This window comes from Gambusia affinis, linkage group LG21, assembly GCF_019740435.1.
Source record: "Gambusia affinis linkage group LG21, SWU_Gaff_1.0, whole genome shotgun sequence".
Lineage (NCBI taxonomy): Eukaryota > Metazoa > Chordata > Actinopteri > Cyprinodontiformes > Poeciliidae > Gambusia > Gambusia affinis.
The window spans coordinates 17,334,702-17,359,191 of NC_057888.1; the positions used below are offsets into that span (position 1 = coordinate 17,334,702).

A 24,490-nucleotide genomic window follows, 5' to 3' on the forward strand; every position below is an offset into this window, starting at 1 on the left:
TGGGTTCAATACCAGTTTACTCCTGCCACATACAGGACACTTAACCCCAAGTCGCTAAGTGATCTGTGAATAAGTCTATGAATGAGAGAGCAAATGCACAATGCAGCTCTAATGTAGGGTTGTATATAAATTTGGCCCATTTACCATTGACATTTTGGCATCTGCTTGTGTTTTTATATTCTCCTTTTCTACACAGTCCATGCCTGCAGAGCGTCTCGTAAATTGTGTGTACGTCTGTGTACTTTCCTCTGCTCTTCAGCAGTCTCTGTCTCCAGAGGAATTTCTCCCAGTTTGCGCAAAGCCCTTTCTCTAAAGATATTTTAATTAGAAGAAAAAGAGACAAGAAAAGCTTAATGTTCCAAAGAGGAGGAGGCGGCAGCACTGAAACAGAAAGGATCAGACCGTGTGCTGCAGGATGTGTGGAGCGCATCTTGTGATTCCGTGTCCTGCTGCCTCTCGGATCAAGGGAGGGAGAGAGGACTGACAAGAATAAGGGTCAGTCCGGGGATTGTCCTGAAAAGGAGAGGAGCTATTCCTGACCGTGTGTGTGTGAGAGGAATGAGGATCTGCTTTGTGTTTCTTTTTGTGCCGGTGTAAAACGGACCTAATTATTACCAAGCAGCACGATGAGCAGAACCACGTTCTTTGAGGTAAGTCAGCGTACACGTTTTTACTGACATGTGACCTTTTAAAAATGGAAGAGCCAAGTCTTGTTTGAAAACGTAAAGTAGATTTAAAAATAAAACGTACGTAAAAACATTTGGGAAGTTTTAGAAACGCGAGCAGTGTAAAGAAAGTGTAAACTTTATAGGCCTTCTAAACTGTGTCTTGGTGTTCCTCATGTCTCATGTGGTCTGATGATCACTAATGAAGAAAAAGACAACTAATTTTCTCTAACAGCAACAAGCCTACGAGCTAAAGCTAATTGCAACTTTGCTCTGGGAACTTTGCCATTGCCAGAAGCTCAACAGCAAAACTGGAGAGCAAATTAACAACTATTTAAATAGTTTATTAGAGGGTGACAAAACCTGATCTCTCGAGAAACATGTCATTCTGACGGCTTTTTTAGTTTTCATGAGAAGGTATTTGAACTTGTGTCCCTTCTGCTGAGGATGTAACTAAAGTAAGTACTTGTCTTCAGAAAAGAGCAGGCTGTTCTGTTGTTTCAAGATGCTAAGCTAACTTATTGTTCAGCATGCAAAAGAGACTGGCATTGGGCGTCCTGCAATATTAAATAATTGTGGCAATGTTGCACAATTGTTTAATATTGTGTAACAATATTACACAATAACAATTGTGTAATATTATGACATATTTCTGAAAACAAGAAACTTTCATTCAACCACAACATATCATTAAGCAAAAAGCCACTGCGATAAAATAATCCAATATGGCTTATCCTGATAAACCAGTGGGTCAGATATGGACCACAGCAGGACTGAACTATGAATTTGGCCCACATAAATTTACTTTTTTAGTTTTTCTTCTGAATGAAAATTGCTAACTTCCAATGTGCCATTTTTGCCCAGTTACATTTTGAAAGGAAAATTTACAGTAAATAATGCTTGTTTATGTAAAAGTTGAGCACAGCTAGCACAAGCTTAAGAAGTAAACAAGTAAAAAGTTTTTATGTTAGACTTTGGCTAACTGGTTTTAGAAAAAATCTCTGGCATGAGCTAGTCATTAGCGCAACAGGCTGAGATTAAAATTGTTATACATTTACCATCGTGTTTGGTTAAAACAACCCAACTTATGTCTGCTATTATTTCAGTCAAAACAGATTTCTTGCGTAAGATTGACAAAATACAACCTGTTTACAACCTGCTTACATAAAAATCAAATTCTTGAGTGCTTGGCGAAAGCCGATACACAAAACATTTCTACATAATCATTATTTAACACAATCGCACGCAAGCACTTCTGGTTTATATTTAATGGTACAAAAGTGAAGCATCAACAAATGTACACGCCAGCATTTATAGCCCAATCTAATTTTGCATGAGTGTCCCTATCGGCCAAACACTTAGCTGATTTATTTTAGCCGGGCAGCCATTTGTAGTAAAGAAAAAAAACAGCCCCAACAACTGACCCGAGTGAAGCCTGTGGTGTCATAATAACCAATAGTGAGAGCAATTTGTACAATATACTTCTCTAATACTGTATACTCATAATATTAAAAAAGTATTAATGTCTAGGATTGTTTTGCTACGTCTTTTTGTCATTTTTGCACGTCTTAGATTTGGAGTGGTCATAACATATTCCGAGAACAAAGATATTTAACACACTTACAAGCACATTTATGAAGAGTTACTTGGTGACTATATAACATCTTTTAATGTAAAGCCCTGAAGTCTATTGCTTAGTAATTTACTTCAAACCTCAAAGTATAGTACAGACAGATTTGTGCTGGTTTGAAGTCCTTCGATGAATGCTCTTTTACAATGCACGTGGCATGACTCATTTTCTCTTTCTTGACTGTGCACTCAGCAAAACTTCAGGTATCCATTAGTGGATTATTACACTGTCCAGTAAAGGAACCAATCTAGCCGGGACAGCTCTGCTGAGCAGCACAGTATGGAGTGCTTTCAGGGCAAATTGTGGGCCCATCCAGCGCCCTCCTTGCATATGCTGTACATCACCACTGACGTGGACTAATTAAGACGGAAAAACGCGCGCACGAGAGACGCAGAGAGGGGAACAATCTTAATTAGTCAGTTATTTATATAATATTTTGTACACTTAGAAGTTGGAGTAGTTACAACGAGTCATTTATTGGTCATTTCATCCAAAAATTGTAAAAATGAAAAATATTCTGCAGAATTGTCACCTTATTTTGGTGGAAGGATTTGAGTCTTCCTATGAGCCTGGAGGATGTGTTGTTAGGTAGGGTTTCACATGGCAAGTAGGTCCAATAAGGAGCAAATAAATCTTTTTTGATGACGCAAGACCTCAATAACTCTGTGAAATTTGGCTTTCACAGTTATTGAACTCTGAGAAAGTTTCAATAACTTTCACGGAGTTAAAGTTATTATCTCTAATAACTTTAAATCTTTTATTAAGAGTTAATAAAGTGGTTATTAAACCCTACAACTGATCATGTTCTATTCATGCAGCAAGTGTTGCTGTTCTTAACTTAAATGTGTGTATGTATATATATATATAAATATGATTTATTTGAAGTAAAGATAGGAGTTCAAAGGCTAGAATAAAATAGTGGCTCAGAAGGCAGGCGTTCATCCTGTATCCAGTGGGTTGCTGGTTCAGTCATTTTGCTTTTTTGCCCATGGGCAAGGCGCTTCTTCCAGTGCTTTTCCTGCTGTGTCAAAAGGGTCTTGTGATGCCAATCGAATGGCAGCCTCACTTCCGTTAAAGGTGAATGAAGTGTAAAGTGCTTTGGAGTCCTCTGACTTGATAAAGTGCCATATAATTGCAGACCATTCATTTACCATTCATTAGGACAACAGATTGCTCTCCATTATTAACTTACAGGGTGGTGAAGGTGATGTTTACATCATTTTCCAGGTGGAGGTCCTTGATGCCACGACAAAGGAGCAGCTTTGTTTTTTAGATAAGGTATGCTGACCGATTTTGGCATGAACTGACACACAAGCATCAGAGTTTAATAATTGTAAGACTCATGGGTAATAATTCAATGGGACCAATACTTTCTGTTTGTATTCTGATCAGGTGGATCCTCACTCTACAATAGGAGATATTAAGAGTCTGTTTCACAAATCATGTGAGTTTTATTATTATTATTATTAATATTTGAATACCTCTCTCTGTACATGGATTTACTGGATAAAGACAGAGATTAACACACTTGTTCTGGATTGAAGTTCCAATGATCTGAACACACTTGACATAATACCTCTTCCCCGGAGTGGTTTCTTGTTAAAAACAATTTCCTGTTTGTTTCCTCAAAGCTTTGCCGTGGTTTCTGCCATAAGCTGGTGTCTGGTCAAGAGATGTTGCTAAATGTTTGCCAAGCCTGAGGCTGTCGGCTTCTCTTAGAGCAGAGCAGCTTTATGTTATTCCATTGTGGTCAATTATTGCAAGGCCTCCAGCCAAAAACTCTTGATGCAATGCAAGCTCCATCCAGCCATCCCTCTGTGTGAATGTATATGTACTCTGTGTGTGTGTGTGTGTGTGTGTGTGTGTGTGTGTGTGTGTGTGTGTGTGTGTGTGTGTGTGTGTGTGTGTGTGTGTTTGGTCTGCTCAGATCCCCAGTGGTACCCAGCAAGACAGGCACTAAGACTTGATACCAGTAAGTGGCTATTTTGTCATTTCACTATTAAATGCATGTATTACAGGTACTTCATAAGCAGCATGAGAGCTAAGTGGTGGTCTAATCTGTGTAGCTGTTTGCTATTTTTTTGCCATGTGGAGGTTAAAGTGGCCATAACTGGGGCAACTGGTAGATTTAGATCGAAGATTTACTAAGTAATAGCTTTTTGTAGAGATGGAAAATGATGTAGAGTGCCTTAAAAAAAAAGCACAAACGGTCCCTTTAACTTGGTCACATCACAAACTTTGTGGTATTTTATGAGGATTTTAAGTGACACACCATGAAATGGTGGCACAAAATTGTGTCGCTGAAGGTAAATGACGCATGGGACTTGTCTTTACTGACTATGTCCTTTGTGGACATTCGTGATCCTCCGTAGCCCGAAATGAAAGTGACTTTCAAACCGGTGGCTAAAAGTGCTTCCAAATTTACCTGGCTGTGAAAAATTGTACAGTTTGAATTTGCTCATAGAGCTATTAGGGACAATTATCCCATGTGGAAATTCTCAAAATTGCACCCAATTAGCCAAGCACACTATCTATAATATGGATGAAAGCTCCAAGTGGAGAATGTGTGAACAAAAACACCCTATAGAATAACTCAACAAACATTGTATGTAAATACTTTTCCCCCTTTTTAAGGGGGAAAGTCGCTCAGAGACGATGAGATCTTACAGAACCTACCAGTGGGAACCACAGCCACCATGTACTTCAAAGATCTCGGGCCACAGTTAGGTTGGACTACAGTGAGAAGACCATGCTTGGATTTTACTAATGCACTATTTTACCTTACTTACATCCTAACACCAGAGTTAATACAAGCCTATTTTGTTTTCAGGTCTTTTTTGCAGAGTATATTGGAGCCCTGCTCACATACCTCATCTTCTTTTTTCGAGTGCCATATATCTACTCTCACACATACGTCCTTACCTCCAGTCCCCATCCTGTTGTTAAGTAAGTAAAAAAAAAACTAAATGCCAACCAAACAAAGCACGAGTCATAACGAGCTACAAGCCAAAGTCCGTTTCCTGTCTTTGTGTGATTAAAGTAATTTTTCCAGTTGCCTGTTTTTGGATAAAGATAATGATTGTTATATATTTTCTGACTGTAAGCTTTAATTTCCCTCCGACCGAGAGCAGATGAGATACGTGCGTTCAAAGCAGCGTTTTTCCGGTTTTATTTAACTACAAGCTCCTGGTATCACTAGGGGAAAGCAGCGCACTCTAGTGGTGGTAAATTGCAAGGTCCTCAATTTCTACTCGACTATGTAGGGCAGGGGTGCCCAAAGTGGGTCCTCAAGGGCCGGCATCGTGCACTTTTAGTTCTCTCCCTGGTGGTACCAACAACCTTTACAGCATGTCAATGTTCTTCTTAGCCCTTTTAAAGAGCCTTCATTTGATTCAGGTGCGTTAAACCAGGGAGAGAACTAAAACATGCAGGATGCCGGCCCTCGAGGACCGACTTTGGGCACCACTGATGTAGGGCATTGAACTGCAACAATTTCAAAATAGGCCATTGTGATATTTCTCCGCTTTCTCAGCCTAACAATGTCTGTGTTACAGAGTTGTATTTCTGGATAGTTTCTGGGCATTAAGGCACGGAGAACCACAGGAATTTACCACATATGAGGCTATTACAACAATAAACATGCAAAAGTTTAGACTTATAGGCAAGTGGGTTGTTATATCTAGTGTACAGCATCTTGTCTTTCGGAAAACAGCGACGCAAGTCTGGTTATTGGTTTTCAAGTATTTAATAGTTTTTCTACTGAGCCACTAAAAAGGAAATTGAAGGGAAAAACATAAAGGCTATCGGCTGATAGATACATGCATGATAAAAACACTGCTTTGCTAAAAAGTGGCATGAAACTTAACAGTCTTTTACGGTCTTAAATTTCAGTAGTTTTGAATCAAGTAGAAAAGTGAGCAGTTTACTGGCTTCACTAAATTTCACTTACTGGTGATATACATTGCTACACGGACGAGAAAATAACTCCACAGAACCTCCCTTTAAAAAAAGCTAAACTAATATATTTTCATTTGCCTTAGACCTCTGACCTTGTTTGGTTTTGTCCCCCAGACTGGCCTGTGTCTGCCATACATTCCACTATGTGAAGAGGCTAATGGAGACCATCTTCGTGCACCGATTCTCCCATGGGACAATGCCACTCAGGACGATAGTCAAAGTGAGTTTCACTACCCCTTCTGTACAACCGTCAGCTACAGGACTTAGCCTTTGATGAATGTTGCTTTACAAAAATTACATAATACTATATTTGAAACGTTTTTGTTTTTGTTTTTTTACAATTAACAATGTTGTCTTCAAATTTTGTTGCTCCTTTTCTGTAGAACTGTGCCTATTACTGGGGTTTTTCTGCCTGGTTAGCCTACTACATTAACCACCCTCTTTATACACCTCCATGTAAGTCGAGCCATGTGGAAATATTGAGGGATTATCATATATATATATATATATATATATATATATATATATATATATATATATATATATATATATATATATATATATATATATATATATATATATATATATATATACACATACACACATCTGGTAAACTTCTGACAACCACGATTATTGCTATTCCTCCTGTTGTCCACTTGGGGGGATGCTAGAAAATTCAAATCTGTTACAAACTGAAATTTGTTGGATTTACAATGAAATTACGTCATTTTCATTATGGTACTGTTATTAATTAATTAATTAATTAATTAATAATTAATTAATTAATTAATTGTTATAAAAAAAAGAGTGACTGCTTGATTTTGAGATGATGGCAGAAAATGTAACAGCATCTTCAGTAAACAGTAGGACTCATCAAGTCCTCTATCTTGGTATTTGTAAAATGTACATTAATTGCACATGGTAGCATTAGGCTAGGAGGCAGTTTCAGACAATTGTGCATAACTTTAATAATGGTACTGCCTGACTTTAAATATGTACATCCCCATGCAGCCTTTGGACTTCCCATGTCAAGTATTATTGCAGTTATGGACCCCACAAATACAGGAAACCAAGGCTACACAATAATAAGAATGATTTGTTTTTGTATGTGTTGTGACATTTTATGCAGCATTTCAAGTTGAAATACTTCTGTTACAGCATATGGAGAACTTCAAGTCAAGTACGCACTATTCACATTTGCGGTACGTAAACTCAGGCTCACACTGGGCAAAGTTAAACTCAAGACTTCTGATCTGTGAATTTCTGCTTTAGATGTGTGAAGTGGGCAACCTCTCCATCCATATGAGTCTGAGTAACCTAAGAACAGATGGTGAATTGTTAATCTTTTTTTATAAGTCCCTTTTTTTAAGAATCAGGCCGACTAAAGTCCTTTTCCCTTCCGTTTGTTTATTTTTCTCGTTTGTGGAAACATCAGGGTTCAGAGTGAGAAGGTTTCCTACGCCAACCAAGAACCCCTTCACATGGTTGTTTTTCTTTGTGTCCTGCCCAAATTATACTTATGAGGTAAAATTTGCAGCAACTATGTTATATGACATCACACAAAATAACATGTACTGTAAATTTTTTAAACCGCTGTGAAGTTTCATATTTTCATATGTCTGTACGTTGTCATTTGACATCTGTAGGTCGGAGCTTGGCTGAGCTTCACAGTGATGACCCAGTGTCTTCCAGGTATGTGACGTATACATCCACATTTTGGCAAAATGAGAAATTCACCAAGAAATCAGCTGGTGACCAGAATTAGGAGATTTCCAGCTTAACTGGCCAAGACCATTGAACAGGCAGCCTGAAACTGAAACAGATCATCTTCTTCTAATTAGTAATTGCACAGTGCGAAACAGTTTGCAGGTTGCAAGTGCTAACAACAATCTTCAGTGTTGAGGTTGTTACTTAGGGAAAAAGACTCAAAATTTGCTATCTCCAGTGTCAGTGAGGTAAAGGAAAAAATGGAGATGTACAAAGTTACTGAAATGTCAAAGGTTTATCCTCACTGGAAGAGACGTTCAACAGTTAACAGGAAGGTTGAACGCTTTTCCATCTTGTAGCCTTGATGGCTTATAAAATATGAATTTGGAAACGTTAGCAGTGTATTGTCTATATTAGAGTTAAGCTAAGGTTATACATTATTTCAACATACTCACTGGGATTGATGTTTTAGTCACTGTAGCCATGCTAACCCTGCCCATCACTAATATAAGAAGTTAAAGTCAATTTACAATGTGAACTTTGAGCTAATTTTGTGTTCTATCTTATACACATTTGGACATCACCTTTGTGTCTAATACAAATAATTCATGAGTACTAGTGGCAAGAAGAATAGAAACAATATTTTTGAATGCTGTTCATAGATCATAATTTGGAAAGCGGCATCACAGTTTTATACAAACCAAAGATCAGAGATCGCCTGTTCCAGTAACATGTCGCAGCTTTTCATTGTATGTTTTGTCTTGCAGTGGCAATATACACTTTGTTCGGGTTCATTCAGATGACGATCTGGGCCAAAGTGAAGCACAGAGCCTACATACGAGAGTTCAAAGACTACCCATCTGTCCGGATGGCCATTATTCCCCTGATTCTTTGATAATTGCTTAGGCTTGTGCTTTTGTTTTCTTCAATCCAGCACTATGCAATTTTAATACTGATGGGCTTAAAAGACGCAATGATTTAGAAATGCACTACAGCTGAGCCTTCAAAACCTCCTGAGAACATTCTCTTTTCTTTTCAGTTTCAGCACACATGGACAAAAGTTTTTAGCAGGGACATAAGTGTAGCGTTTTACCATGCAGCTTTAGTTTTTGTGCTAAAAAAATCAAGCTGTTAAGATTATAATACAAATTGAACGTTTGTAACAAAAACAAAAACAAAAAACAGTTTATCACTGCATTTTCTGCTTGACAAAGAATTAATTTTAGTATATTCATAAAATACAAATATGTCCAACTGAAGTCCTGCTGCTGGAGTCAGCAGGGCGCTGAAGGGTCAACACCACTATGTTAACGGAAAATGTATCACTTTCTTTGTGTTTTATTTAGTGCAACATTTTATTTATCTGGCTAGCTTTTTCAGAAAAGCTTGAGGGAGTATTATTTTTGCATCTCTATCGTAAAACCAGCAAATTGTTCTCATTTCATGATAATTCATCAACTCTCTTTAAAAAAAAAATTAATTAAGATTTTAGGAATTTTAGCCAACAAATTTTAGAAATAATGAATGTTCTTTGTAAGTAAGTGCCTAAACAAACTGATGTTAAGAGTAAGAGTTTAGAATCGCTTTCATGCTCTCAGGGGGAATGCTGCTGAAGCATTTAGTCATTAAATTGTCAAGCTTTTTACTGAAAACATTGAAAATGTGCAGCAACCATCAACACGTAGATGCTTTCACTATGCTGTTACAATAAAAAAAACAACAATACTCTGTCAAAGCTCAGGTTTTATAAAAAAAAAAAAAAAATGTGACTAACTACAAATAAAGGTGCACATCTTAAAGAAACGCACTTTATTTGATTTGATGCTTCTCAGAAACATTCACATTCATTCCTCACCCTTTAACGACACCAAGTCTAATAAATGTGAGCAAGAAAAATCAGAGCTGGACACGTATAAGAAAAGCATTTGGAAGATTTAAACGTTCAAAAAGAAAAAAGTTACAACGGGCTGAAATGAGTTTGCAGCAGCCCAGGGATTTTGTAATAATCAGTAAATGTATTTCACTAAAATACTGTCAAAACACAGGAGATTGTGACGCTTGTAATCAATAAAGTGCAAAAAAAGGTGAAAAACTAAGCTTGTTCAAGTGCTTCTTTCACAGGGATATAAAGGCAGTTGAAAAGTTTCTGGCTTGGCATTTGAAGCAGAAAGTACAAAGAGCTACGCCGTCTTCCAAGCCGACGCGGTACGCACTTTCTGATGTTCCTTCGGAAGACGACCCCGTCCTTTTTCACTAGGGGTGTGTCGATGAAATCTTAATTATGGAACCGCAATTAACAATGGTCACACCACTGTTGCCGACTTTAGCAACTTGTCGCTACATTTAGCGACTTTTCAGACAAAACAATAAATAAACTGGTATCCTTCAAAATTGCGATTGGCAGGTCAGGCTTTTTAAAGATCAGCAATTGGCCAGAAAACTGCAATCGGTTCACCCCTATATATTTCAAGTCTGTAAAATCCGGTTCTAAGGCGAGCAGGGCGCGGAACATGCAGCAGGCACATAAATGCTCCACTAAACTAACTTTGTTTTATCAAAACGCAAAAGAGAAAAAAATTGATTCACATGACTTCCTTCTGCTAAACTTGTTTTAGCCAATTAAACCAGTCCCTTCAGTTAAATTTGATTTCAGAGCTTTTTTTTTTTTTTTTAACTATACCAGAGTAGTAAAACGAAGTATGGCAGGTTGCTAAAATCAACGGAGCAGTGAAGCGAACACCCGGAGCTCCTGTCCGGTTCGGTTTACTTCCTGTAAGACTTGATGGCCGTGGTTTCAATGTACCGTTGTGCACCAGCAGCTTTCGGGTGCAGAACAATGGTGTCGTCCTCTCTGGACTGCTGCTTGGCAAAGTACACAAACACCTGCAGGGACAGTTGAAGATCAGATCAGATCAGATCAGAGCAGAACAGACTGGGGGGGGGAAAGTGACTACATGTTTTAACATTGTAATTAGTCAGAAACACAAGCACTGGCGATCAACGCTACACACATCTCTGTTGAAATTCTACATTTGTGTGATGTAAAAAAAAAAAGAAAACATAACAACAGCAAATAATAGTAAATTAGTTTATGTAACATGTATCCTTTACAATTGAGTTGGATTAAAATATTCCAAAATGTTGTGGTGGAATTAACCGAAAGAACAAAATACTCACAATGATACACGGTGTTAGTGGCATCATGATGTGGGGTTGCTTATTATCAGATGCATCTTTTTTGTTTTTCATTGCATATGAATGAAATTATGAAGAAATTCAAATATGGGTTAACTTCGACCAAAAACATTCTAGGGGGTGAAGGTGAAGAGGAACTTCATTTTTCAAACCAAAAGCTGTTTTTGAATTAAAATTGGCTCTAGCAAATCATCAGTTTAAGGGTGTACACTTTTAAAGCATCTAGATTGCCATTTTTAATTTTTATATGTTTTTCCCATCACAGATTTGTTTGTTTTTCTAGTTGAATTATGCAGAACAGGTGTCATATTAAAGGTTGAAAAAGTTTGAAATTGTTTTGGGGGTTTTTTCCATATGGTTTTAACTTTTCACAGAATACATAGAGGCGTACACTTTGCAGGACCGTTGTAAAATATTACACTGAGGTCAAAGGTAGTAGAAAAGAAAAGTCAAACTCTGGATTGTTTATGTGTGCATATTGACCTGGTCAAGAGTCGTCTGGGTCACAGAGTAGTCCTCTATGTTTAGCTTGTCCTTGTTAGCCAGGACCATTTGAAATATCCTGGCCAGAGATGGAGAGGAGATCTTATACTGCAGAGTGTTGTAGTGCTTCTCCCTCTGGATGGAGCCAGGGAAGGTGCTCTCCATGAAAGCCTCGGCCGGGTTCAGGTCAGGCAGACAGCCGGGCTTGGCCGCCCTGATCTTCATGGTCACCACGTAGCCGTCACCGAACCTGGATCGCAATAGTAATATTATCAATATATATTTAGCGGGGTCGGTTACTGTTAATAGAAATGAAACGAGCGTAAAGTGCAGCGACTGACTTGTATTTGAGATGCTGAATAGTTCCCAGACATTTGAAGGATCCATTAACCATAATGGCTAAGCGGGTACAGAGCGCTTCACATTCTTCCATGCTGAACAAAATAGCAATTGCATTGTGAAGCAACATCTGTAAGCTTATGCATGTGTAGAGCTCAATCCACAGCAACCCTCGGTTTACCTGTGTGAGGTGAGGACCACCGCTCTTCTATCCTGAATGACACTCATGATGGAGTTCCAAAGGAAGCGTCTGGAGAGGGGGTCCATGCCTGTGGTGGGCTCATCCTGAGAGACAGGAAGTAAACCACGACAGCCATATCTAGATATGTTCCCAGCAGAGTTTTGTCGGTTCTACCTTGAAATGCAGGATGGTTTAATGCTCACCAGCAGCACCAGAGTGGGGCAGCCAATCATGGCAATGGCGGTGGAGAGTTTCCTCTTGTTACCGCCGCTGTAGGTCCCAGCGCTTCGACCTGCGTACTCTGATAAACCCAGCTTCTGGATGGCCCATTCAGCCACCTGAAAAAGACAGAATATATATACATTTAAGCTTTGTGGAACATTTCATTCTTAGTTTACCCAATTGCAATAAATGATCGTCATTATAATATAATCTGCATCGTCTCACCCTGCTGATCTCAGACTCTGGGACCCCTCGGAGGCGGGCGTACAGGTGCAGATGCTCTCTTCCTGTCAGAAGCTCGTCGATGGCACCAAACTGGGGGCAGTAACCCATGTTCTGGTGGACGTCCAGGATGTTGGTCAAAATGCTGAAACAAAACGTGGCATTAAAAGGCAACTTAGCATTGAAGATAAGATTGCTACAAAGCTACAATCCAAGACTTAGAAAATGTTCCCATCTCAACAAATGTATGGTTAAAGCTGTGACTTGATGAAAAAAAAAAAAAAACTAGAAAAAAACTCAATATATCATACCACTTACTGTACGCCACCTTTTTTAACATTGATATTAAAGCGTATTGTTTATATTGTGAACCTGTAGCCGGAGACAGAAGCCTCTCCTGATGTCACGTCTATGTCTCCAGTCAGCATCTTAAACGTTGTGGTCTTCCCGGCTCCATTTACTCCCAGCAGGCCAAAGCACTGCAGATGAAGAGGAGAAGAAAAAAATAAAACAACAAATGAAAAGTTATCCGACTGTCTACTGCTGAGAGCAGCTGTTCAGGACGGATTTAAAGCAAGCCGGACACACCTCTCCGGGTGAAACTCCAACAGAGATCCGATCCACCGCGGGGATCGTTGCTCCTCTGTACGTCTGGTCCGATAGCAACAAAATGAATCCTAAATTGTTTAGTTTTCAATCACTTTATTTCTGTCTAAACCTCATATATTGAAATCTCTCACCTTGGACAGGTCTTTTATACGTAAAATATCGAATGTATTTTTACTCCTGTGGATTCGTTCCCTTTCCTCGGCCACATCTTTATCTTCCTCCAGCATGTGAGGGTTCGGGCTATCTGGAATCCTATAATTATAACAAATAAAATAAAAAAAAATAAAAATCCAATCTCCACCCACCTGGAAATGACATCGCATCTTAGAAATGTGTTGTGAAGTTTTCCTGTCGTTTACCAGTGATCCAGGAAGAAGCGGTACTGAAACAGGATGTTGAGAATGAAGTAGACAAATCCCTCAATGGCCATGCAGAACAGGTTCTTCCCAATGAAGTCCCAGTTAAAGGGATCTGGGCTGTAATCCTCACCTGAGGCGATGGATAAACACAGCATACATGTAATATCTGTTTTCTTATTTGTGGCTGTTTCAGACAGATGTACATTGCCTTCTATTCATACCCATTAAACGTTTTTCCATTTCGTTACTCAATATTTACAGTCTTCAGTGTGTTGACTGGGGAAGAACAAGTTAAAGCCACGTCCATGTAAAGGAGCTTTATAGTATTTTCCTAATCTTTGCAGCTCCTCCAGAGTTATTATGGCTCTCTTGGCCACTTCTCTCATCAGTGCTCTTGGTAGGTTTGTAGTTGTGCCACATTCGCATGGTTTTTGCGTTAAGCAATCATTTTCAAAGTTTGGTATAGTGTGTAGAATACATGCTTCACAATTATCCACTACTTCATCTTGGTCTGTCACTTTAAATCCGAATAAAATACAATCTAGTTCAGAGGTTCCAATGTTGCAAAATATGAAAAGGTCCAAAAGGTGCAAATGTTTTGCAAGCCACAGTACCAGAGTGAATACATAGAATCTGATCTGTGACACCTGGAGTGACTGGACATTCATCATGCTCAGACAGTGGTTGGAAGCTTGAGAGATACAGAAAAGTGACGTGATTACCAAAGCGAGCATAGACGTCAGTCACAGCCTGGTTCATGGCCATGTCTATGAGACCTCTACCAAGGCAGTAATGGGGAAAGATGAGCAACACTGTCTTTAACATCTGGTTGAATCTGTAAAGACCCTGAATTGGAAAAAAAGAAAGAAATTGTAAGTGAGAGGGGAAACTTGTTGACTTTAGGTTGGTATTCATCATGGACCTACTGTAGTGCTCTCAAACAGGTCCAGGATGAAGGTGATGGCACTGCTGTTGATCCCGATGAAGAGGTTGATGCAGGACAGAGAGACGTAGGCTGTGCTGGGGATGCTGAAGACGAAGGACATGGGGTACATCATGGGTGTCACGGACCAGCTGGGGAAGAGAGTCAATTCGTCTGAAACGATGAACGATACCCGATACACGTCCACATCCTGTTAGTGGTGATTATTCGGATCAGGTGTGGACCTTAACAGCAAATTTGTATTTGCAGACATTTAGGATCAAGAAATGATTGAAAAAAATATGGATAAAGATTATTTGCTTGTGCTTTTGGGAAGGAACTACATCATATTAGGTTTACAGTGTTACCCACAACGATTGGCAAACGGTTAAAGATGTGCAAGAAACACTGAAAATAATATCAGAAAATTTAATTAATGAAAACAAAATAGAAAAAATAATTGCAGCTCTTGATAAATAAATACAATTTTTGTCGTTCATTTTTTCCCCCTTCACTACCATCCTACTTACTGAGCCTGGTGGTAAAGTAAACTTAAACAGTTTAAACTGTTTAATTATCATTCTGACTGTAAATAAAGGCATGTTTAGGGATGTTGGGATGTTCTTGTAGCTATGTTTAGACTCTTTAGCAGAATGGTATGTTCCCTTGTATTTTCCATTTAGTGGCTAAGATAAATGGGCACCTCAGCCACTTCATGTTTATACCCAAGGGAACAGGAGCTCATGGATGACTAATTAAAAGCTCCTACACAGCTTGGAAAAATGAATAAAGTCAAAGTATTATCCACTTACTTTTATTAAAAAGGAGTTGTAGGGGTGCTGAGAAGTGTTGCATCAGTGATTTTGTGAAATAATTATTTCTTGTGACATTATTTTGTGTGAAATGCACTCAAATTAACAGTGAGAAGGATGGAATATATATATATATATATATATATATATATATATATATATATATATATATATATATATATATATATATATATATATATATATATATATATATATATATTTAGATATTCCTTTATCAGGGGTGCAAATAGTAATTGACATTTCCTCTTTTGGGCCAGGATTGCTCCTAAACAACCCAGTTGTGACGTCATTACACTAACTTCCTTTTCTGTTTTTGTTCCTACATTTGAAAAAAAGAAGAAACTTTGAAACAGACAACATGACTTGGTCCAACTCACCCATATAGCATGAGCAGGGCAATAAGGGGCTGCAGGTTGGTTGGTGAGGTGTAACATCTCTTATCGAAAAACAGAAAAATTTCCACCACCATCGCTGCACTGATGGAGTAATTCACCTGGAGGTAGTCACAAAGAGCCTCAGTGAACGCTCTAATTACATGGCCTAGATTATGCCAGCAATCTCAAAAAGGTAACTGGGCCACTGTACCATGTCCCACAGAAAGTTGGCCGTCCAATACACCAGCGGACTAACGCCACTAACAAACTGCAGGAGTTTGGCCTGAGTGACCCTCTCCTGGATGAGGTACAGGACAAAACTAGCTGGGACGAACGACATGGCAAAGATGACACAAATGGCCACCACTGCGTCCACCGAAGTAGTTAGCCTGAAAAAAGGAGACGTGGGAGAGCTTTCATGAGCTGGGATTAAAGGAAAACATGATTATTTGCTGTGTTCTAATAATGACTGGTGAACAATTCAAGAAAATGGATGGAAGAAGAACGATGAGGCCGAAGGTCACTCACACTGTGATCTCAGAGAGCTGCTCTTTGGTCAGGTTCAGAGGATGGTTGACAACTGTGATCCCGTATTCGTTCAGATCTGCTCCTTTTGGAAGATTTGCGCGAAGGATGGCATTGTTGGCCACGTTCATAAAAGACACCATGGCATGCCAGCCCTTATTGTTATACCAAACCTACGAACAACTGCAACTGATTACCATAATGTAACATGCATTGTGTATTTCATATTTGATCCATATCTAGATAGTTTACCTAACTGCTGAGCTGTAAAGGACTAACCTTGACATTGTTCTCTGTCTCCAGGTACCTCAGGAACTTCCCTATTTCTTTAAGTGTTTCTTTGGAGTATTGACCCTGAAATAAAATGTTATGGTTACCTTTATAAAGCAACAATATGTTAAGAAGGCTTTTAAATGGAAATTAATCTCAAACAATCCCATAAACGAATAGATGAAAGGTCTTAAGTAGTAGCTGACTGTCTTGGTTCCTTTGTCCAGTACAAATTCAGATCAGAATATCAAAAAGAGCCAAGACCAAAATCTACTTTTATTTTCTTAAAATATTTTCAACGTCAAAATCATCTTGTTTCATCTATTTTCATCTATATGAATTTCTAATTTATTGTCCTATTTGCATTGGACCGTGTCTTACAAATAAGCTAATAATAATAATAATAATAATAATAATAATAATAATAATAATAATAATAATAATAATAATAATAAATGTCAGAAAAAATTATGCAGAGGGTTGTGTACCACAAATTATCTTCCTGCGTGAGACAAGGAGCAAGAGTAATATTTGTTCTCGGTACAAGACTTACACTCAGACTTAAATTGAACATCAGACTTCTGACTCTCTTACTGTCTTGAATCAGATAAATGCTGATTAGTTGGTCCCAAAAGCTGGTCATAAGACTAAGGAAGACAATCTTAAAAAACACTTTGTTTCAGAGCAGCTTATGCAAATGCTATTTTATACACCGAGTTTTCTTGGTGAAATTATTTAGACATGACTACAGGAGAAATTGAGGAATTGAGGTGAGAACTGAGAACAGACCATGTAAGCCAATTCTATATATATGAAAATGAAAGCTATTTAGCTATTTTAATTATTTTACCTTTTTGCACCACCTAACATTTGCATTGGACAGTTACTCTCACTAAAAAGGTCTTACATTGTCAGTACATGTTTCACACAGAAAGAATTTTTGGTGATGCACCACCTCCTTTCTATATTTATTATTTAAATATCCATAAGTTACTCTTTAAATGACCACTCAAAACAAAAGAGATTGGAGTTATCTACTGCAAGTAACTACTTGTAACCTTTTAACACAACTTTATTTCAGAGATTCTTAACTATTCCTTTCAGCCTCACCCCAGTAAGGTTCAGAAGTTGTCCCAGTTGAGCTGCTAAGTCCTGAAGCGTCTTCGGCTGCACTCCTAAAACAGGAAGCTGTCCACCCACTGATATGCCTCCATACCTGGACACCACAGAGAAACCTCTTAATGAAACCTGCACAACTTCTCTGGTTTAGTTGTTTCTGCATCTAAGTCAGAGGAGTATCTGCAGTACACAATCTGACCAGAAGAGGGAGATACAACACAAACAGTTGCGTCTGTCTGTGATTTGTGCTTCAAGATGAGCATGAGTTGTCATCCTGTGATATTATAAGTATATTTTCACTGTGCAATATGTCTGGTATTTACCTCTGCTCATTCACCCAATATTTGCTTTTCAAGCTGCAGAGAGATCAAACAGAGATATTAAATTATTTCACCCAGCTCCAATAAAGACCTCAAATCCAAGTCTATATATTTTGTTTAAAGGGCTTCAAAGCCTCCATGCCTGGTCCTGATAAGGGTGGGATACGTTTTCACAAGGTAGTCAGAGATGTTCCTGCCAGTAAGGTCGAACAGAACATCTCCAGTTGACTGGATCCTCTAAAAAGCAAAACATGAAAAAAAATTATTCTAGATTCTCATCAGATGATTTATCTAAAGTAATGTTTTGCTTTTCTGCACGAAAGTCTGAGTATATTCAGCACCAACCGACCTGTGGAGGTGGCAGGCCTCCAGCTCCTTCAGGACACACAGGGAGCATGGTGAGTTTCTTGGATGTGCTGCACTGACATTCCGGAGAGGGTCTGAGAGGACTCCACTTTGGGCTCTCCAGCATTTCTATCAAGGAAGGGTTGACCATTGGCATCTCCCACTCTGTGGTGATGTTATTGCATGGGAAATCTCTAGGATGGGATGAAATTGAGCCGTTCTGTGAGCCAAAGTATTCCGGAAAAAAACACAAGACGCATCCATAGCAATGACATCTACTTACTCCAAAGGTTCATCGGCCATGCATCGGGTCCCAAAACCAGGCTTGTCAAGCAAAACCTCCCCAAAATATCTCATCTGTGCATCCATGGGACGCTCATTGCTGCACCAGAGAAATTTCAGTCTTCTTACTTTACGTCACTTCATCTATTTTAGCTCTATTCCAAAAGCACAATGATTTTGCATCCACCTGAAGAACGTGTACTGTCTCCCATACATCCAAGGAGTGAGGGTCACACTTGGATACTCTCCAAAAGGCGGGACTATGAGAGTAAACATCAGTGCCAAGAAGACAAAGCTGGCTGGAAGGACAATCTGCCAGAACCAAAGAAATAATTACACTTTAAAAACAATGAAACAATTCTGAAATGTGCGTTTCAAATCTAATCATACCCCTATGAAGCTTTTCACATTGTCTTTTCTGGTCTTAGAAAATAGACTGATATTTCCTAAAAAATAAACTTGTGTACTTTAATTTTGAAGTTTACCAATAGTATGTTAAGTACCCCAAATAGGCTATGAATGTATTAACTACAAAACATCTATGTGCCTTATCAGAGCACATTGAGCATAATAAATAGGAGCTGACTTAGCATGAAAAATCACAGAAAGGTAACCTGGGCAATGAAGTCTTTGTAGGAGCGTGTGGCATGATGCCACCTCTTGATTAACAGAGCCAGGAACTGTTTGATGATGAGACAGACGCCTCTGACCTGGTAGGATCCTTTACCTGCACTGCTCTCTGGAAACTCATTTGGGCCATGGCCATTGGTCTCTGAAAAAAAAATAAAAAAAAAACTTAGACCACGTTGGCATGAAGTAACTTGCACTAACATATTTAAAACCGTAGGTACCAAAACATTGATTTCTAGTCAAAATCTATCGGTGAGCAAGACTAATAGAGTTTATTATTTGCAATCCAATCATGCCAGAGGAAATTGGTGGCTAACAATGTGCAGTGTTCGGACTTGGAAATTGGGGGTTTCTGGGTTTCTCAGTTGGAAATAAAACCAGATCGCTCACATGAAGTTACAATTCTGAGTTAGAAAGTCAAGCTTTCCCAGACAGCCCTGAGTTCATTATCCAATATGGCTGCCGTTGACATAAAACGCAGTGAAACTTGCAAGTATAATCTATTAGAACTTCATTTGTTTTGTGTCTCAATGAAGAAGTGGAACACATGCTGCTGTAAAAAAGCTATTTATTAGTGTTTGAATGCATTAAATGGAGACAAATAGATTATTAGCTTATTTTCTTGGATTTCCCGTTGATATTCCAGTTTCCTAGTCAAACACATTTAGCTCGGATCCAACATCTTTCTCAGATTTCCCAGATCCCCGACTTCCGAAATAAATCAAATGCAGCATAACCTCGTTATAAATAGCTGGTCTTATAAGCAACTACGATCTGATGCTCTTTGTGCTGTTGTCCTGCAAAACATACCGAAGTATATTTTTCAAATATAAAAATATATTTTGTTCTACTGCAGAAAAATTACCCACAGGGGACTTATGAAGGTTAATTCTAAAGTTGAAACATAAAGTTGTGGCGAGACGCTAACAAGTTTAGCTTAATGACACACAAGCTAACAGCTTAAGTTGGAGCAAAGTGTGGGTGTGTGGGGTTAAACGCTGTATCAATCTTTCAAAAATGTAAGACATGTCATGATGAGGTGTTATTTTGTAGGAATCTCACATGTAGACAGTCAGGTTTTGTATTGTATTTTGTTTTGTACCAACCTCGCCCCGGAAATTGCTGTCTTTACCACGCTAAGCCTCCCAGGCATTAGCAACTTACTATCCGCCTATACTCTCTCTTGAAGAATGTTGTCACATTTGTCGGAAAGTCAAATCATTTTTTTACTTTCTCTTTCTTTTAAAACTCAAACAACATGCTTGTCAAACAACAACTGCAGTTGTTGAGAGCTGAAAGCCACTGTCACCTTTTTGTGCCTCCAGCTCAACAGCCACTCTGTTGAATCCACTGAGACTAGCTCGACAAATCTGTTGCAATGATTTCCTGTCTGAAAGTTTAAAAGAAATGATACAAAAGACAAGACACACAGGACAGGAGGTAGATTGATACATGGTTAAAGCTAGAGTGCATACAAAATCACTTTTTACAACAGTGGGGAGTTAATAAGAGGATTTTGTTAGTCATTTTGCCCTTTTGCCATTTTGTATTTTGCAAGGTTTATTTATGGACTCTTCGTGGCAAATTGTTTCTGTTAGGCAAAAAAATTCCTCTTACACAAGACATTTTGTAAAGAAAATAGGTCAAATCATACCTTAAAGATGTTTCTTTTGCACTTTCACAACAGATAGTCAAAAGGATTTTTCTTTAAGTTAAGTGAAAGGTACCTGTAAATTAATTGGTGGCAACAGCAACAAAATGGCAAGTTGAAACAAAATGTGAAACAAGGACACAAAATGGAGGTACCACTATTACTATTTTTGGCTTTTGCTTTTGAGATACCTTGACCACATTTCCTGTTGGCTGCATTCCCATTTGCTGTGACTTTCAGAAAAATCTGCAAGAAAGTAGATTCATTTCTTAGACTTAAGATTAACAGTGAACCATTTCCCTAAAAAGTTATCAAAAAGATCCACACCTTTTTGAGTTATTTAAACTTTTATGTTCTGACACAACACCTCCTATGGATCTACCGTATTTGCACTATGTCCTGCATAAGGAAAACTATTTAAGACAATGTAATGGAAAGGGACCAGATTTTTGGTGGGCTTAAAGTGTGGCTGTAATTGGAAACTATAAGTATTTTTGATTAGTTCCACTAACCTCCTCCAGGGAGGTGTCGGACACACCAAAACTGCTGAGGCCGATGTCCACCAGGGTTTCCTCCAGCTCCCTGAAGAGGCTGGCGTACGCCCTGGGCTGGAAGTCCCGATTCGGCAGCAGAAAGGTGAGCTCCTGTCCGACGGCCTCGATGAGACAAGCTTCTGGAACGTGGTGGTGAACCAAGGCTGTGATGCTTTCCATGTTACCTGAAGATGGGTGGAAGAGGTAAGATGTTCCTTTTGTCACCAGGATGGGTAAAATTAGTTTGAAAGATTTCATGGTCCTTGCTATTCCATCTGTAAAAACCTTAATATGTTACAGTGAACAACTTCCTACTATTATGTAGTGCGGTTAACAACCATGGAAAAATAATAGAAATTTTAAACAAATTATTTTTCAAATATTTTCAGAGACTTATCAATATGCTTGTTAGCAGTGGCAATTTAGGGCTGTCCTGCACATTGGATGATAATCGGTGAAAATCACTAACATTGCAAGTCAAATGTAGATTTGAATTTTTCTAAATAATAACTAAAACAGTAAACAGATGTGTTTCAGGTGTGGACAGTGGACTGACTACAATCCAGTGCACTGCAAAAACACAAAATCTTACCAAGTAACTTTAGTCTAGTTTCTAGTGCAAATATCTTGATATACTTGAAATAAGACAAAATTAACTTACAAGTAACTTTTTTTTAGCAAGAAATAGGGGCTTGTTGTAAGTAAATAATTTCTTAATATTGATGAAAAAGTTCTTGATCCATTGGCAGATTATTTCATTTATAACAAGATATTTTTCGCATATTGCCGGTTAATTTATCTGCCAATAGAACAATAACTTTTTCTTCAATATTAATAAATTATTTACTTGAACCAAGCCCCTATTTCTTGCTAACAAAAGTTACTTGTAAGTTAGTTTTGGTGTCTTCAAGTATCTTGCTGAAAGGTTACTTTTGAATTATTTTAGCTTATTTCAAGTTTACTAAGACATTTGCATGAGCAAAATTATTGGTAATATTTTATGTTTTGGCAGCGTGGAAAGACAGTATTCAAGAGCTTACTCTCCACTGTTTTCATAACAGGAGAGAAGATTGACCACTGACCACACACATCACCATGAGGTGAACAGCAACATCTTACCATCCAGCTGTCTGTCAGGGGTTTGGCTTTCTTCCTGGTTGGCTTTGAACGTGGAACATTTGGAGCATTTACACGAGCAGTCCTGTGTGCAGTCGCAGCTAGCCTGGTTGGTCGGATGAAATGATACCAGGGTTAAATGATGGGAGAAGCATTTTTCTGTTCTTTTACAATCCAGTGTGTCATGACCTCTTTGGCTCCCTCAAGCTGAGGTGACGTTCAGGCAGAAACGAAAAACTATACTTCTGTACTGTTCTTACACATCCCTACAGATGTCAAGTCAAGCTTGCTCTACATGAAGTTAAGCATTTCAGGAGTTCTCAGACACTTTTCAATCTACTGTGTTTCAGACAAACAAAAGGTTTCATTTTCCCAGTTTCTCACATTAGGCGGCTCGTGCGTCATCCTGCGAACCAGAGTGAGGTAAAAGCCTGCTCCAAAGCAGTTCTTAAGGAAGATGGGTGAGCCGCAGCAATAAAGACGACCCTGAGAGATGATGGCCACTCGGTCACTCAGCAGGTCAGCCTCGTCCATGTGGTGGGTGGACATGATCACTGTGCGTCCTGGAAACCACGAATTAAGACAAGTGATGGTGACAGAAGGAAAGAAGGAGGGATCTTTGTTGTATCACATAATTATGATTACGGGTGATATTTTCCTGTGGTGTGAATTAGAATAACCTGTATTACCCAGACGGTATTTGAGCAGTAGGTCCCAGATCGAGCGCCTGGAGTACGGGTCAACCCCCGAGGTGGGCTCATCCAGGATCACCACCTTGGCTCCACCAACAAAAGCCAAAGCTACCGACAACTTCCTCTGCATTCCTCCTGGACGTCGAAACAACGGTTAAGTGCGTGTTTTCTTTATGTGTGGTAGAGGGCAAGGAATGCACGTGATTCTAAACAGACCTGAGAGATTCTGGGTCAGTTCGTCTCTCTTGTGGGGAAGGCCCAGATCCTGCAGCATGTTCTCCACCTCTTCCTCAGCCTCAGCTATTGGACGGCCTTTCAGCAGCGTGTAGAAGAGAATGTGCTCTGCCACCGTCATGCTGAGGAACAAGCAGTTGGTACAAATGAGTGCCACCGTTTTTCCAAGTTGAAACCTAAAACTTCAAAAGGTGATAAAATTTGGAAGTTTTAGCTTGAAGTTTCAAGCTGCAACTTCAATTTTTAATATCTTTCATGGGGTTTATGTGTGCTAGTATTGCACAATTGAGAGCTGAAAATACACAATGGCTTTAAAAAAATTATTTACGAAGGAAAGTGAATGGAAGCAATAGTTTTCAGCATCAATCTAGATGCTCTGTGAAGGTTTGTTAGAAAATGTTAAAGTACAAGCAGAATCATGAAGACCAAGAGGCACGTCAAAAAATTAAGGGATAAATCAGTGGAAAAATTTAAAGCAGGACTAGATTATAAAACCATATTTAATGGATTTAAACCCCTATGAAGAGCTTTTTAATCCATCATCAAAAAAAATGAAAGAGTAGAACACCACAAACCTACCAAGCCATGGCTATCTGTCTAAAAGACTCATGTCTTTTAGGAGAACATTATTTAATCAAAGAGTCAAACTGCCTATAGCAACAACAAAGATCAACAATTCAGGTAAGACAATTGGAATACAATTGGAAATTATTAGCTTTGTATTCTACAAATTACTCCCCAAAGAAACCTTGTGATTAAAGACAGCTATGAAAGTCCTTTCTTCTACACAGTAGAAGAAAGAAGAAGACTTTTTGCTTTACATGTAGAAGACTATGTAGGGTATTAAACAGCGTACAACACCATGTACAGTCCCCTCCCCAAGGGGAAGTGCAGCAGAGCCACATTCATGGTCAGAAGGATAAAGAAACTGAATTGAGGTAACAGGAAGAGCTAAAAACAGGGCAGTCCAGGAGGAAAATCTTTTAGAGGTTTCAAAGGATTTGAGACTAGGGCAGGTGTTCACGTGCCAGCAAGATAACAACCTCAGAAATATGCCAAAAGTGTTGGACTGTGA

At 38.8% G+C, this 24,490-nt stretch overlaps 2 protein-coding genes across 5 annotated transcripts in view; one reads left to right on the forward strand and one right to left on the reverse strand.

Moving 5' to 3' along the window:
• Nucleotides 1–437: 437 nt before the first annotated feature.
• On the forward strand, nt 438–9,600 carry tecrl2a (trans-2,3-enoyl-CoA reductase-like 2a). Of its 4 annotated transcripts, none has more exons than XM_044104606.1 (13): nt 438–650; nt 3,490–3,573; nt 3,688–3,739; nt 4,223–4,267; nt 4,930–5,033; nt 5,126–5,241; nt 6,367–6,472; nt 6,636–6,708; nt 7,411–7,454; nt 7,525–7,582; nt 7,688–7,776; nt 7,899–7,944; nt 8,727–9,600. In XM_044104606.1, exons 1-13 carry the CDS (start codon nt 627–629, stop codon nt 8,852–8,854), a joined length of 969 nt encoding a protein of 322 aa, XP_043960541.1. In that variant the 5' UTR covers nt 438–626; the 3' UTR covers nt 8,855–9,600. The 4 variants fall into 4 exon arrangements, with proteins under 4 accessions (XP_043960541.1, XP_043960542.1, XP_043960543.1 ...); XM_044104607.1 differs by having other exon boundaries at nt 3,523–3,573; XM_044104608.1 differs by lacking the exon at nt 4,223–4,267.
• A 153-nt stretch (nt 9,601–9,753) lies between these two features.
• abca4a (ATP-binding cassette, sub-family A (ABC1), member 4a) overlaps nt 9,754–24,490 on the reverse strand; it is a 39,632-nt gene continuing 24,895 nt past the window's right edge. The window contains 30 exon segments of the mRNA XM_044104610.1: nt 9,754–10,842; nt 11,638–11,887; nt 11,979–12,071; nt 12,158–12,261; nt 12,361–12,495; nt 12,605–12,746; nt 12,974–13,080; nt 13,190–13,252; nt 13,342–13,462; nt 13,570–13,699; nt 14,292–14,415; nt 14,496–14,643; nt 15,702–15,817; nt 15,910–16,087; nt 16,227–16,396; nt 16,503–16,577; nt 17,604–17,709; nt 17,936–17,968; nt 18,075–18,169; nt 18,282–18,471; nt 18,561–18,659; nt 18,747–18,871; nt 19,174–19,331; nt 20,499–20,579; nt 21,032–21,086; nt 21,353–21,558; nt 22,493–22,595; nt 22,874–23,052; nt 23,179–23,316; nt 23,398–23,537. Of these exon segments, the coding sequence (XP_043960545.1) occupies nt 10,723–10,842; nt 11,638–11,887; nt 11,979–12,071; nt 12,158–12,261; nt 12,361–12,495; nt 12,605–12,746; nt 12,974–13,080; nt 13,190–13,252; nt 13,342–13,462; nt 13,570–13,699; nt 14,292–14,415; nt 14,496–14,643; nt 15,702–15,817; nt 15,910–16,087; nt 16,227–16,396; nt 16,503–16,577; nt 17,604–17,709; nt 17,936–17,968; nt 18,075–18,169; nt 18,282–18,471; nt 18,561–18,659; nt 18,747–18,871; nt 19,174–19,331; nt 20,499–20,579; nt 21,032–21,086; nt 21,353–21,558; nt 22,493–22,595; nt 22,874–23,052; nt 23,179–23,316; nt 23,398–23,537 (3,784 nt within the window). The 3' untranslated portion in view covers nt 9,754–10,722.